At 49.6% G+C, this 15,123-nt stretch overlaps 1 protein-coding gene across 1 annotated transcript; it reads right to left on the bottom strand.

The window, feature by feature from the left end:
* Window positions 1-1,442: 1,442 nt before the first annotated feature.
* FEZF2 (FEZ family zinc finger 2) lies at window positions 1,443-5,324 on the bottom strand. The gene is made up of 5 exons (XM_024556725.3): window positions 5,056-5,324; window positions 3,788-4,685; window positions 3,320-3,454; window positions 2,990-3,122; window positions 1,443-2,096 (listed from the first exon to the last, which is right to left on the bottom strand). Exons 2-5 carry the CDS (start codon window positions 4,625-4,627, stop codon window positions 1,837-1,839), a joined length of 1,368 nt encoding a protein of 455 aa, XP_024412493.1. The 5' UTR covers window positions 4,628-4,685; window positions 5,056-5,324; the 3' UTR covers window positions 1,443-1,836.
* Between the last annotated feature and the right edge of the window lie 9,799 nt (window positions 5,325-15,123).

The raw sequence follows: 15,123 nt of genomic DNA, 5'->3' as shown, positions 1-15,123 counted from the left end.
CAGTTTAAGCTCCCTAAAAGTTCGAATCCCAGCCCTACCTACTCCCTGTGAGCCTAGCATGTCATTTAGCTTCTCTCTGCCTCAACTTCGCCGTCCATCCGTAAAGTGGGAATAATCACCCCCCAGCTTGCGGGTTGTGAACATTCGAAAGAATGTGTGTCAAGGGCCTGGCGTGAAACAAGCGCTCAGGAAATGCTAGCTTTTAAAATTGTGTAAGCCTCTGACGGGAGGAGTACTAAGCGCCTAGAGTATACCCAGCGTTGGAATAGCCAGATAACAAGTCACGTTCAGGGTGACTTGGGGATTTCCTTTCTCATTAACCATCTTTCCCTCCAAATAGCCTCCAACTCCCGTGGAAACCCGCGTCGGAGCAGCGCCCAGCCTCCGCCGCCCTAGCCCTTGCAACAGCAAGGCTCTGCAAGCGCACTCCCAGGCCCGCGCCGCATTTCCTCCGGGCGGTGGGAGACATGGCTCCAAAAGACGTGGGCTGAATCTCCGTTCAAATATTAAGAGTGTGTGTGTGTGGGGGGGGGGGGGGAGGGGGGAGGTCCGGAGGTCCGAGCCAGTAATCCGAGCTCTTGATTATCCAGATTCGGATCAAACGGGGCGGTGGCGGCCGACCCCCTCCTGGGAATGATTAGATGATTAATGTAATGCTGTTTGAAGGGTCTCTGTTTTCTCTCTTAATTTGGGTCATTACTTAGAAAGCAAGCGTGAAATCATTTCATCAGCGTGCTCGGCAGCGGAGATAGCTATTCACGAAATGGGCTAACTGCGCGGTGATCAGAGAGCGGGAGGCGGCGGCTGCGAGCTCTGGGAGCCCGGGTGCGCCCTCCCGCGGCAGGGCGCCCAGCACCCGGAGTCAGGCCCCAGTTCTGCAGCGCGGATCAGGAAGCCCCAGAACTCAGGCTGGGCTGGGGATCCTTGGCCTCCAGCCCTGGCCTCCAGAAAAGATTGCGAAGAAGATTTGCCCCCGTTAGGTCGCCCAGAGAAGGGTACATGTCCAGAAGTGCCCCGGCAGGGCAGTGCCCCAGCGATTTATCCCCGCGCGACGCGGCGCTTTGCTCAAGGACGCACCCCAAACCTGCTCCCCAATATCCAGCCACTTTAACCCCTTAAAAAAAATATTCTCACCCAAATAAGGCAACACCCAGAATTCCAAGCGTCGGAACATTCACGAAATAGAAAAATCTCATTACGTAGAGGCCGATGCAGGCCTTTTCACCCTGGCTCGTGGGGTTGGGTAGGGGGGCAGGGTGTTAACGGGAAAGCACATCAGGAACACGGGTTTGGCCTCATCGTTGTCCCAGCGCACCAAAGAAGTCGCGTTTGGGCAGGGAAATGCTATGAACGCCCATTTCCTTCCCATTCTTCGGGGTTGCTGAGCTGACCTTGCGGCGAGGGGTGAGGGGGCGGGGAAGAAAACGCGCACTAATGATTCCGTTTATTGAATTATATATGTATATATTCCGTGTTCGCATGTACAGGAGGGTTTACATGGCTGTATAAAGATGGCTGGGGGCGCCGTGCTCTCTCCAGGCATTCACGTGACAGGCTTCTGCTAAAACCCACTGCCCAAGGAGAAGCCAAGGCCTGGAATTAAATACTTTTCGGCATTGGGTTTAAATAATTTTCCCGAATACGCAAAGGTGGGAGCCACTTGTTTGTTGCCAGTCATCGAGGAAACGTTTAGCTTTCCAAAAATATGCTGGTTTCGATAAATAGATTTTAGCCTCTCTGCTATAGTTTTTTCCCTCTTAATTTTAGAAATAAGTTTATACGTGTGATCTGTTTTGGGGTTGGGTAGGGCAGGAAGGGAGGGCGAGGCAGTAGCTCTCAACTCTGCACTGTCCGAGTTAGGTCCTTTGTGGAGGGGGCGGCAGGGCCCACGCTGTCGTGGAGTTTGCGCACGTGTTTCTTTAAATCAAAGTTTCTGCAAAACCCTTTGCCGCAAGTGGCGCACGTGAAAGGCTTCTTGTCGTTGTGCGTGTGCATGTGGAAGGTCAGGTTGTAGACCTGGTGGAAAGCCTTGTTGCAGATGGTGCATTTGTACTGCTTTTCGCCGCTGTGGGTCAGCTTGTGGTTCTTGTAGTTCCCTACAGGAGACCAAAAACAAGAAAGTGGGGGAACGAAGTGGATTGGGCGGGGGCGGGGAGTCTGGGCTTCCCGGGGTTGGCTCAGGGGCCGGAGCAAAGAAAGTGATGCTTGGCTAAGCGGGCGCGACCTTTCAAAGAGAAGAAGTTGTCAAACTTCATGTGCGTCAGGCCCGGCGCTCTCTCCACAGGCTGGAAGGCCGAGTCCGGAGTCGCCACCCTGCACCTCTGCCCCGCCTTGCCCTGAGGCCCGCCTGGCGTCCCTCCCGCTGTGCTCTGCGAGCCTGGAAACTTTCGCACAGCCCAGAGACAGTTCGGGTCCTACTCTGGGCTACTACTCCGCTCCAAGAAATTCTCATGAACCCGGGCTTCATTTTATTTCCTTCTCATTAAAAAAAAAAAAAAAAAAATTCCTTCTGGTCCCCCAACCACCACCTGGAGATCCGACAATGCTTTGGAAAATCCAAGTGGGGCCCCGGGGGTTGGCGGTACTCTGGATGATAATGGTTTCCCCCGACCCTTAAGTTGTTTCCAGGTGGTGGATTTTTGCCACGATCTTTTCATTAGAAAGGGGAATCTCAGCTATAAAGGGAAGCGTTTCCTGTAGGACAATGCTCTCTTTCTCCTACTTTCCCTCCTCCCCCCCCCCCCCCCCAAATGCGGAGTCTCTCTCTGTGCAACCAACCTGAATCCAGCGAGGTCTACTAACCCGGCCGGGGGAGCTTATTCCCAAACCCAGCACACCCCGATTGCAAAGAAATGCTGCGCCGGAGCCCGCAGCTCTCGAATTCCCTCTCTGGATTTTTCTCCCCCCCCCTTCCCCCCGCCCCCCAGTTTAGCTGTGACCCGCCGAGTGCCGGGGTGAGATGAGAAGAGGGCCTCGCCCCGAACGTTACCTTTTTGGTGAAAGCCTTTGCCGCAAAATTCGCAGACGAAGGGCTTGTAGCCCGCGTGGATGCGGATGTGCGTGTTGAGCGTGGAGCTGCGGTTGAAGGCTTTGCCGCACTGGTTACATTTATGAGGCTTTTCCTGCGGAGAGGGGCGGGAACACAGTGAGGTTGATCGCCAGGCAGGGAAAGGCTGCCTCGGGGAAATTTGAAGGAACACCTTGAAGCTACAGGGGCACTCCGGGAGGGGTGCGGGAACCCTCGGCCATCCTCTTCCCAACGACTTTGCTCCGGCGCGGGATGTCGCGCGGGAACTGGGCCGGACCCGGGGCCACGTACCTGGGTGTGGATAATTTTGTGTCTGCACAGCGTGCTGGCCTGGCGGAAGCCTTTGCCGCAGACTTTGCACACGAAGGGTCTGGCTCCGGTGTGGACCGGCATGTGGCGGGTGAGGTTATAGTGAGCATTAAACACCTACGGAAGGACGTGACGGGGACTTGTGGGTTCGTCAGAGAGTCTAGCATCAGCCCCGAGAGGCCACAGCAAACCTTGGCCCAACCAACAATCCCCTCCCCCCACCAAAGCCCTTTCATTTTTTGCAAAGGCTTCCCAACCCGCTGGTCACACCTGTACTGTTTGGCTAGTGGCAACGCCATCCCCATTTTACAGAACAGGAAGTCGAGGCCCCTGATTTGAGTAGACAGCTATCAGGGAGCCCCTAACTTGAGAAAGAGGAGTGCCAGACTGCTCCAAGGTAGCAGCCGCTGCTGCTCTCCCCTCCCAGGCCCCACAGACCCCGGGCCTCACCTTGCCGCACACCTCGCAGGTGAAGTTTTTAGGCTTGCCGTCCGAGGAGGCTCCGGGCAGCTTGCCGTGGCTCTTGACGCCCCCGCGCTCGGCAGTCAGGGCCGAGTTTTCTTTCAGCACCTGTTCCAGCGGTGCGGGCAAGCGCTCCTTATGGGCGTAGGGGGCCGGGTGAGGAAATTTGTCCGCGGCCAGGCCGGCCAACTTGGCGTTCTCCAGCAAAAAGAGCTTCGGGTGCGCGGCCAGGGCAGTGGGGGCCTGTGCATTGAGAAGGCTGGACGGGAAGAGGTGGCCGCCGAGCAGCTCTGAGGGAGGGTACGCGGCAGAGTCCAGGTAGTTGAAGTAGTAGAGCGAGCCGCTGGCCGGCAGCCCCACCGCGTGGTTGATGACCTGCGGTTTGATGACCCTGCCGGTGGGCAGCGCAGACGGCGCCAGGCCCAGCTCAGCCTTGCAGCACACGCCACAGTTGGTTTTGCACAAGCCGCTGGCGCCGCACACCGGAGTCCCCCCACCGCCACCGCCTCCTCCTCCTCCGCCGCCCGCCCGGAGGCTGCTTTTCCAGAGCTCGGAGTAACTGAGCAGCGTCTTGGACGGCACGTCATAGCCGAGGGGCTGGAGAGGGATCATGCAGGGCAGCGGCGAGCAGAGGTTCAGCAATTTCTTGCCCTGGCCGCTGTCTGCCTCCAGCGCCCCCGGCCGGGGCTCAAAGGGCTCACGGGGCTCCGACGTCTTAGCCATGATACGCTCGATGGAGAAGGCCAGAGTCTTGGAAGTGGCCGGCGACGCGCCGGCTCGAGGACAGGCCGGGGGCACCATGGTCTCCAGGGAAGCTGAGCTGGCCATGGCGCACGGAGCCGAGTTGTGCCAGACTGGGCCAGGGCGCAGTCTCTCTCCTCTAAGTCTGCATTCCGGAAAAGGCAGGGAGGGAAACCGCAATTTAATAAGCACCTTGTCGGGTCCAGGTCACCCATTTGCATTCAAATGAACAGGGGCAGAACAAAGTGCACCCAAGGGTACCAAATTACCGCCCATTAACCCGGCGCGCAAAGGAACCCACCAGCCCCTGCCTTGGGACTTTGAAAGGGGAAGAAGGGGGAGGGTTTACAAAGAAAAAGGAAAGAGAGAGAGAGAGAAAGGGAGAAAGAAAGAAAAGAGCCTTAAATTAGCCCCCCTGAGCCGTTCCCTGGACCCCGGCCTCCGGCACGCGTGCTGGGAGCTGGACAGTGAAGAGGCAAAGTTAAACAGGACCAGGAAAGGTACCTCGCGTTTACCTCTTTCCCCCACCGCCAAGGAGATGCGTTCCGAGCCATGCAGCGTGTTTCCTCTGTCACATTTTAATGGCAAACATCTTCCCCTCCGCGTGAGATCACTGTCTTTTACATTCAGCTGACATCACATGAAGTCACTTCAAGTGGAATGACTTGGGCGGCGGCGCGGCTCCGGTAGCGGCCCCTGTGTTCCCCCGCGCCTGCCGGCCGCCGCCACAGCCCCTCAAACTTTAAAAGGAGGCAACTGGCGCTCGCGCTCCCTTTGGGAAAGTGCGAGCGGTTCGCGAATCGGGAAGGAGGGAAGAGACGGGAGGGGGAGGGGGAGGAATCGTGATGGTTTTGCCGGTGGAAAAAAAGGTGGGGGGAGTCCAAACCTAGGCAGAGTTCTGTGCGTGACTCACAACTTTGGGGGCCTACAGGTGTGGGGGACCCGGCAAGGGCGGGGGGTCCTGGATTCGCAGTCCCAAAGAGCCCCTGGGTGTCCGTCTAGTTGCCGAAGTGTCCCTTAGCCCTCTGCAGCCGAGCTGGGCATCGTGCTAATAAACTGCCATTTACCCACGGAGCCGGCGCCAGCCCCGAACACGCGCAAATGATAATTACCTCATTAGGATGTGGCGCATGGACGCGAGCGCCGCGTTTGGAGGGGGAACTTGTTAATGGGGAAATATTAATTTATTCAGAAACAACGAGCTCGCCTTGGCTGGTGTCGGAGGTCGGGAGAGAGCTCCCGCCGCCTAAGGAGGACCCCGAAGCGTCGGGAAGACCAAGGCCGTGCGCCCAGATCCTCCGGACCTTGGCGACCAGCTCGTGCGCCTCCCCCTCTCCGGCCAGCTCCCCGCCTGCGGCTGCGGGAGACTGCACCACTAGCTGAGGACTGTTTGAGATCCTAATAGATCAGAATCGCTGATCTGTGATCGGGTGTCTGAGGCAAAGCCCTGCTCTGCCGCTGGTTTAGGGCTGCGAGCGGGGAGGATTCAGAGGGCAGCTCGCCGCGCTGATGGGTTCTTGCTGTTTGTACAATTGAGAAGGTCCAATGTCCACCTGTTTAAGGAGCAGATTGAAACAGCAGAACCTCCCCCTGGATCCTATTAAAACGTTTTTTCCTCCTAAGGCCATTCAGCCGAACCAATTTTCCGAAGTGATTCATAGAGCTGAAATCTGCCAAGGCAGCTCTTTCACTTTTAGCCACTAAAGCACCGCGTGGAACCGGGTTTTGTGTTTTTCTAAAATAAAGAGAAGGATTATCAGAGGGGAAAGGGAGGGAGCCCTGAGGGGGGCGGGAGAGACTTAGTGTGGCCAGAGGTACAAGCAGAGGGAAGAAAAGGCCCTTTTCTAGACAGGCCCCAACTAAGTTCGGAGGAATTCAGCGTTTTGTGCCTGGCGCACAAAAGCAGCGCGCTCGGAGCTCGGTGTGGAGGGGCTGAATGCATCTGTTTGCAGACCATTCCACCTGCGTATCACAACAAACTGCTCAAAGACGCTCCAGCACTTTCAACAGGCCGGGTGCTCTTGGCGACAACAAAAGTGGTCAAGGCCTGGGGGTCGTTACCGGGAGGGGGTACCGCTAGCAAGAGAGCAGGGAGAGAATTAGGTTTAGGAAAGGAGGGGGGGTGGTGGTGCATGGTTTTGGGTTTTTTTTTTTTTAATACTTTTGGACTATTTTGTTTGTGGGACAATTATATCTTGCCAGCCGGCTTTTGCAAGACCACCAGCTTTGTAGCTGCAACCAGACTTTAAGAGGATTACGGTGGGTATAATATGAGCAAACAGGGTTGAGGGTTTGATAGTGAATTCCATCTCCAAAGACACACGATCTCGTGGAGCTCAAAAAATTCTTGGTGGACACAAACCCTCTCCATTTTCACTCAGGAACAGGTCTGGACGGCCTGAATAGTCCATCCTAGGCCTCCCTCTCTGCTGCAAAACATCCTGGGGAAACCCTCAGGGAAAGGGACAAGGACAGGTTTAGTTTTAATTTCAGGCAATCACTCTTTTTTTTTTTTTTTCCCCTTCAGAACTTCTCTTTCCTACCCACTCATCCTCTGAGTGCATTTTCAGACAAGATATCGACATGGTAGGTAAAGGAAATAAAAAGTGCACTTGGAAAGCAAGGAGTAGGAACAAAGCAAGGTCTCCAAGGGAAAGTGGTCTGCACCGTGACTGTTGTGGGTAAATATTTTCACCCTGCCAAGCTCAGAAAGTGCCCCTAAATTCAAAGAGTCACGATACTGTTCCCCAACACCCCCCACCCCAAATCCAAATTTCAAAGCTAGAAAAAAGCTTGCTTGTCTGGAGGAGAACATTTCCAGAGCCCATTTAATTTAGATGTTCAGTGAGGCAGAATTCCAGACCCAGTGTATCCCTATCCTATGTTAATGTGAAAGCGAGAACACAGACGAAGCACTCCTCCCACCCCACACACCACCACCACCAAACAAGAAACAAACCAACAACTCACCCTGACATTGAAACAATATAATACACCCACAGGGTCTCAAAACCTGAATTTCTATCCCAACTCTCCTGTGAATCTCGTTCAGCCACCAGCACTGTACCCCAACCCCCTTTCCAAGTTGGGGAATTGTTGATCTCGGCAGCAGCTCGAGAGATGTGCTGGTTTGAAAGCTCCATCAGGCTGAAAGTCTTCCCAACGCTTACTGTGAACCTGCCTTGCCATTCCTAGCGCTGTTTGTAGCTGCATAAGCCATCTCTCTGCCCGGCATCACAAGGGAGTGCTACCTTCACAGAAAGAAAACATTTGGGTAAATGCAAGTTGCCCCTAATGTGCCTCCTTTTCCAAATGTTGGGTGAATACACTGGCTTTTATGAAAGTATTTAATTAGCTTCCACAAACTTCTTCCCTTGCCTGCAGATTATATTGAAGTGGAGGATTGGAAACTATTTTACACCTTGCCACTCACATGTTAATTAATCTCTATCTAACCCTAATTGCAGTTTATTCAAGCACTGCTCAACAGCTCACCCACACAATAAACACTGATCCTACTTTTATACATATTACTTCACGTTAACACATTGAGTAATTAACTCCAGTACCAACTAATAGTGCAAACAAATATTTTCTGTAAACGAGATGATTTCAGGCAGAATAATAGAAGACTAGGAAACGTGGTGTTCGGAGGAGGGAGTGCTGAGATTTCACTTTGTTGCCCCCCAACATTCCAGATTTCTTCTCAATTGTAGTGTCTTTTTTTTTTCTTTTGAGGCTGAATTTTTTTTTTTTTTTAAAGAGGGACAATGACAGGAATTAAAATTTGACAATTTTAGGGGATTGATGGAGGGGCAATCTGTGAGATACTGAATAACTTTTTTTCTGCCTACACATTTTCAGTGAAGGAAAAGAAACCCGAATAACTTGACAGGAAAGGCAATAGGAAGGTCCAGGAATAAGATGTCTCAGGAATGTGAATCCATTTATGGAAAATAAAGTTTTCCAAAACCTCCCTCTCTAAGAAGTCCTGTCCTTTAAAGTCGTGATTTCCCCGGTACAAAGCGAACCAAGACCCTGGCGGCAGACTGGAAGTCCCAGTCTCTCTCCCAACTCAGACTGGTATACAAGCTCCACTTTGGACGTTCGGGTGCCTCCAGGTAGACAGCCCGACCAAGCGAGCCACCTGACCTGGAGGCACGCAGTCGCGGCCCAAGCAAGGTCCGCTAGGCCTTAGCTCAGGGTCAGCCCCAGGGACTGGATTCTTACGCAACGCTCCCGCAAATTTCGGGAAACCCCGGACCTGGGTGGCCAGCCTCACTGGACAGCGCAGGCTGCAGCCCACCGGACTTGGCCTGTCAGGCCTGGACCCACCGTGGGGTCCTCCTCCGCCCTGAGGCAAAAAACTCCCGGCCCTTGTTCCCTGTGCACCAGCCGAAAGCCAGACGCTTCGCCTCGGGCCCATCTGGCCCACTCTCGGGCCTCAACACATCGGCTGTGGTAGGGAAACACTGCCAGAGTGAAGCCTGACGCCCCTCCGCGGCCTGTGCTCTTCCCACGCTGCAGAGCAGGGTGCCAAGGCTTGGCGCTTCTGCGGCTCCGCATGGCCTGATCCAGACCGCGACCGCGAGGATCTGGGGCTGTGGGGCGCCGCACCCTGGCCAAGCCACTCGCGCACTTCTGATTGCAGAGCCAGGCTCAACCTCAAGGAGTGGAACTCAGTGTTTTAATTGAAATTGCTGTTTAAGCACAGCTGGCGCTGTCTATTGGATTTTACAGGGACTTCTCTTGTGGGAAGCACATTAAATATGACTGGTACGGCTAGCCTCAGCTCCTGCCCCCTCCCTCTGGCCTTTTCATGGTCACTAACTGGAACACCGTAATGATGACTTCTGTTTAAAAAATTTTTAGTGCCAGAAATCGCCCTCAGTTTAGGACAACTTTCGTAGCAGAGGCCTTGCAGGAGTATAAACAACCTCAGAGGAAAATCCCTTTCTTGAGGGAAAGCTCACACATTTGCATCATTTCTGGGATCATAGAGGGGAAAGCCAAGCATCTCTATTCCAAAAAGGTGCAATTCCAGCCCTGGTGGGTTGTATCTCTTGATTCTAGATGGCATTAATAAAAATACTATCATTATTTTTCTCTTCTGATTGTTAGATTACAATACACGACGCATCATTTTATGCCATCTTTTCAGAGGTGGAGCAGTTTAGGGGGGTGAGGTGCAGATAGCATGCTTAAGGTTGCTGAGTTTGGGAAAACACTCACTGTGTAGATTTGATGTTCTTTCTCCCAGCTTTCTGTACGTTGTTTGGAAAACAAAACAAAACAAAAAAGCAAACTAAACAAACTTTATGGTTTGAGGAGTCTCCCTCCCTCCCTTCTTTCCTTACTTCTTTTTAAAGGGACATTTAGGATCTGATTTACACGGTGCCGTGCTTAACCGCTGAAAATAGATGAACTCCTGAAGAGAAATTATTCTGCGATTTCTCCCCCAAACCCATTCTACCGTTCCCTACCCCGACCCAAGCATTTTATTGAAAACATTCGAATCCGCTTGCCAGTGGCGGGCTCGTCCGAGGCGCAGGGACCTCGGCCTTCAGTGCGCGCAGCTTGCAGGATTAGTGCGGCTGGGAGACAAAGAGCCCCAGATACTGGGGCCAGGCGAGGCAGGGCGCGCCCGAAGAGCTCCCGGGTTCTGGGTACTCGCCCAGAGCGCGCGAGCAGAGTTTCGGGCCTGGCCTTCAGGGACAGATGGGCCAGAGCCGTCTGCATCTGCCCACGTCCTTAGGGAGGCTGCAGTGCCCAAAGCCGGGGTGCCGAGCGCCCGTCCCAGTGCACCCAGCGGCTGTTTCGCAACGCCAGTTGCATTCGGGACCTGGTTTGTAAATCTCAAGGCACAGGCTTGATTTCATTCTCTAACAGGAGAGACGCCTGTAAACCCAGGGCAGAGGGCTTTGCAGCCAACGAGGGAAGGGGGTGGTGGTGCAAACCTGTCATGGTTTCCAGAATCCTCCTAACCTAGTCTGTGACCACTTCAGAGGACATTCACTACGCCTTCGGGAATCTGGGCAGTGTGCACGCTCCTAGGGCAGAGGGAGTCTCTGAAGAGCAGATCAGCAGTCTCTCCCCTGCAAGTTAGGTGTGTCTCCTATCTGTCTTGGATGCATATATAATCCCACACATATTTAAAATATATTGAAATATATATCATATATATGCATATGTATGCATATTGTGTATATCCATCCATATATATATGTATGTGTGTGTGTGTATATATATATCACTGCTATCGACAACCCTCCACTTAGAAATGCCATTTAATTAGGAATTTGATCCAATACCCACGCACAGCACTTGGCCAACGGACGTGTCATTTTGCGAGGCGCAGTGTGGGAAGGCAATCGCCTTGCACAAGCGCGTTTTCTTTGCTCTTGCCATGCAATTCTGGTGTGCAACCCAAAGGAAACAATAATTTATGAAGAACACTTATAACATATCTAGTACATATTACACACACACATACATATATGAGTGTATGTAACATGTATTTAAAACGCATGTAATAAAAAGGTATTTTGGTGAATGATGGGCTCTGCCTAGTTCCGGTGATGTTGACTTCTGATTCCCTGGGAAGCTGGCTTAGGATCGCCTGCAATATTTAACTTGGCAGCTAGTTAAAATCCGAGGTGGAGCCTGCCCAAAGGTATTAGCTTACGTGCTGAAAACAGGAGTTAAGGCAGCAGGGGCGGGGAAGGAGGGACTGGAAGGGGCAATGGGGTGAGATTTCAGGTTTGCCCAAACTTCTGGAAATTTGTCAGGCAGCATGTAAGTCTGACCTGGATGATACATTGGATAAGAAGCTGAAATGCTGGGATTGCTTAACAAGTGAATCTCTCCGTTCTGTTTTGTTCAGTTTGGTTTTAATAGGAATTTCCCAGGTATGCATGCAAACGAAAAAATTCTTTCCTGCTGGGGTTTCTTGAATTCTCACATGTTCAGCCCAATGCTATCTTCTCTTCACCTGGGTAAAGACTTCTGTCTGTGTGTGTCACCCCAGGAGTTTGTAGTGTGACTCAGGTAAAAACAAAATGGGAAACTGCAAAGAAAGCTGTGTAGAGCACCACTGAGAACAATCTCTTTCTGTCCCTATCAAAGTCCCCCTCACACAGCATCTCCCTCCTTGAGTGTTAAGTCAGTCAGTGATTGGTAGATGGTTCCTTCTTACTGAGGGTCTATTACATGCCAAACATAGTGCTAAGCTAAATGCCCACTCCAGGTAGTTCTCACTTCATCCTATGAAGTCCTATGAATCCAGTGCATATAATCAATATGCCCATTATAGAGACTTGAAAATTGAAGTTCTTGGAGGCTAGATAACAAGTTCAAGGTCACATAATTGGTAAGAGTTCATTTTCAGAACCTGCGCTACTAACCACTATGCTAAAAAAAAAAAAAAACAAACCCATAGGTAAACACCCAGCCTTAACTTCTGGCAGAGTGTAAATTGGGACACTTTGGAAAATTGATTGGCAATATTTACTAAAATGTAATACTTGTATTCCTTATGACCCAGCAATCCCACTCCTAAGTATCACAAATCCAACAGAAATGTGTACTTTTGTTCACCAAAAGACATTTACTAGACTGTTCTCAGCTACACTATTTGTCATAGTCTTAAATTGGAAATTGTTTGAATAACCATTAAGAGTGAAACTTTTAAATCGTAGTGGTATATTCACAAAGTGAAATACTATGTATATTAATAGGAATCAGCAAACTACTGCTACTCTAAACAATATCAGTGAGTCTCACAAACATAATAGCTGAGCAAAAGCAGCTAGATTCAAAGGACTACATTTTGCATGATTCTATTTAAATAAAATTAAATAATAGGCAAAATTTGGGGGCATAAAGGGAGATTCTAGGTTGCTGGTAATGGTCTATTTCCTGATCTGGGTTCTGGTTTATGAATATCTTCAAGCTATATACAGTTACTATTTGAATATTTTTCTATATACTTGTGATACTTCTGTATACCTGTTAAATACATTTATTTGTTCACATTTTATATCTCTATTATAATATCTCTGTCTCTGTTAAATAAGTGAATGATCAGTATCATTTTATATAACTTGTCTCCCTCCCCCAGCTCTCCCAAAACATACTGCTCCTCATCTATCTTTTGAGTAATGCACCTTGAATTTCTTCCTCTGGACCAGACAACCACTTCAATTAATTGACATCTCTTATAGACTTTTAAAAGCAAGGTCCATCTAAATTTTTGACATAACTGTTTTTGGAGCCCGGACAGTTGATTCAACTTCCCAAGGCTCAAGAATGCTTAATCAAGGGAGCTCATTTGAAGCATTCTTCTCACCCGTAGACCTCAGCAAAGTGGTGGCAGCTTTGAACTTGGACCTATACTCTGCCCAGGGCTCCAGGTAAAGAACCTCAGGCCAGAAACTGCTTTATACTTTCCAGACACAATCTGGCAGGTCGCCTTGGGAGGTGGAGGATCTGGTTGAAGGTGGGATGGGGTATGGGATGTTTGTAGGAACTGGCACTAATAGAAAGCCTTGGCGAGTCTTTAGAGCTCAACTCACTGGGTCTTGGCTCTAGACAAGACCAGGGGGAAATAGACAGAATCTTGGCTCTTTGGCAAGTGACCCAGTTAGCAGAACTAATGATCTTGCTCTGGGAGAGGGCAGGGAAGTTCATTATAGCAAGAAAAAACCTTGGGGCACAGAAATCAAACCTAATACTTGACAATCCCTTTGTCAAATCCATGCTGAATTCTGCCAGAGGTACTGGTGGCAAATCTGACCTCAGGCACTTTAAGAAAAATAAGAACCTACAACTAAAGCAATTAAGGTGGGGGTGATGAGGTAAGAGCTGCTGCTCTAATTTACCTAGACTAAAAAATGAGAATTTTTTTTGTCCTGAAAGAGTGAGGGAGTTAAGACCCAGATTGATGTAATTTATTCATTAGTTAGCCAACATACCTACTCTGAGACTTTTCCATACTGGGAAGTATCTCCGTGCCAGGAATACAGTGCTTACTGGAGGAGATACAATCCCTGCCCTCATTCAGCTTACATTCCTTCATGCAACCAATAGGCATGCATAAATAACTTCTGCAGACTATACCCTATAAATGAGGCATGGACAATGAATATGGCTATGGTGGTCCAAGACTCTCAAAGAAGTCAGGGTTAAAGGGGAAAAGCAAACAAACAAAAACATAGCCAAAAAACTCCCTGATGATAAAGTAAAAAATTTTAAGAACTTCTCACTCCCATCAGAGGCCACAGGCTAAACTAATAAATAAAGGGTTTCTGGAAGCATTTCTGTGATGGGTGAGGAGACTCCCCCTTTGGCCTCTTGTTGCTTAGTGCTTTTCTGGACACAGAATTCCCTTTTGGGTGGACTTGAGTTTCCCTGGAGCACAGCATTTCTTAAGATATTATGACAGCACATGAAACTCCTTTCTGGGCTTTGTAGGGCTGAGTGTCTTTGAGGCAGAGGCGTTTCTGAATTAGATCAAGTTAAAAGCCTGGCTACTCAGTTAGCTGTGTACACAAGCAGGTTACTAAACCTTTCTGCAAGCCCGAGTTGCCCATGTTTCACAGAAGATGAACAGCGGCTTCATCAGAGGGTGGTGGGAGCTAAATGAGAAAATGCACAGACAGAGCTCAGCACCTGTGACTGGCCAAAGGCAGAGAACGTTTGCTATTGTTATTTTAGCAACTCTTGTTATTCATAACTATGGTCCTTCAATCTGATGGGGGAGAGAAGGGACAAGAGTGCAACAAACTCTCTTATTTTGCTTTTCAACTCTTTTTGTAAATAAAGTGAGTTTTTTCTGATTTAAAAAGTAATTAATGGAATTTATTTGGGAAAAGCAGAGAATTACAAAGAACTGTATTAAAATTGTGCAGATCCCACCACTCAGAAATCAAAGACAATGCTTTGGCATGTATTCTTTCTATGCATTTACAAGGTTGACATCATATATGATATACACTATTTTATAATCTGCTTTTCCACTTAATACAGTGTGAATATTTTCCCATGTTTTAAACATGCAACTAAGACATGATTTTAATGTTTGTGTACTACTCCACTATATGGTTTTAACATGAGTTAAATGATCCTTTGTTAGATATTTAGGTTGTTCACAACTTTTTTCAATATCCCATTAGGAACATTCTTACACATAAAATTTGAGAGTAGCTAATTTCTTTATAACAAATTCCCTGTATAATGACTATGGCAAAGATATACTCATTTTTAAAGCTCCAGATACCTACTGACAAACTGCCCTTCAGAAAAGGGGTACTATGTTCTTGCAACATAGAGGCAGAAATAGCAATGAGATACCGCTTAGGACCTATCAAATTAGTAAGGACTTTTTAAATGATAATGCCCAGTGTTTGCCAGCACCTTCACTAAACACTGGGCATTATCATTTAAAAAGTCCTTACCAATTTGATAGGTCCCAAATAGTATCTTATTGCTACTTCTGTCCCTATGTTCTTGCCTCAGGCAGACTCAGGTGACAAATTATGGAGAATTTGGAATGTGAAAATGATAGTACAGACATGGGTGACAGA

The sequence above is a fragment of the Desmodus rotundus genome, chromosome 8, assembly GCF_022682495.2.
Source record: "Desmodus rotundus isolate HL8 chromosome 8, HLdesRot8A.1, whole genome shotgun sequence".
Taxonomy (NCBI): Eukaryota; Metazoa; Chordata; class Mammalia; order Chiroptera; family Phyllostomidae; genus Desmodus; species Desmodus rotundus.
Note: the sequence above shows the minus strand (reverse complement) of the source record. Positions and strands in the feature narration are given on the sequence as shown.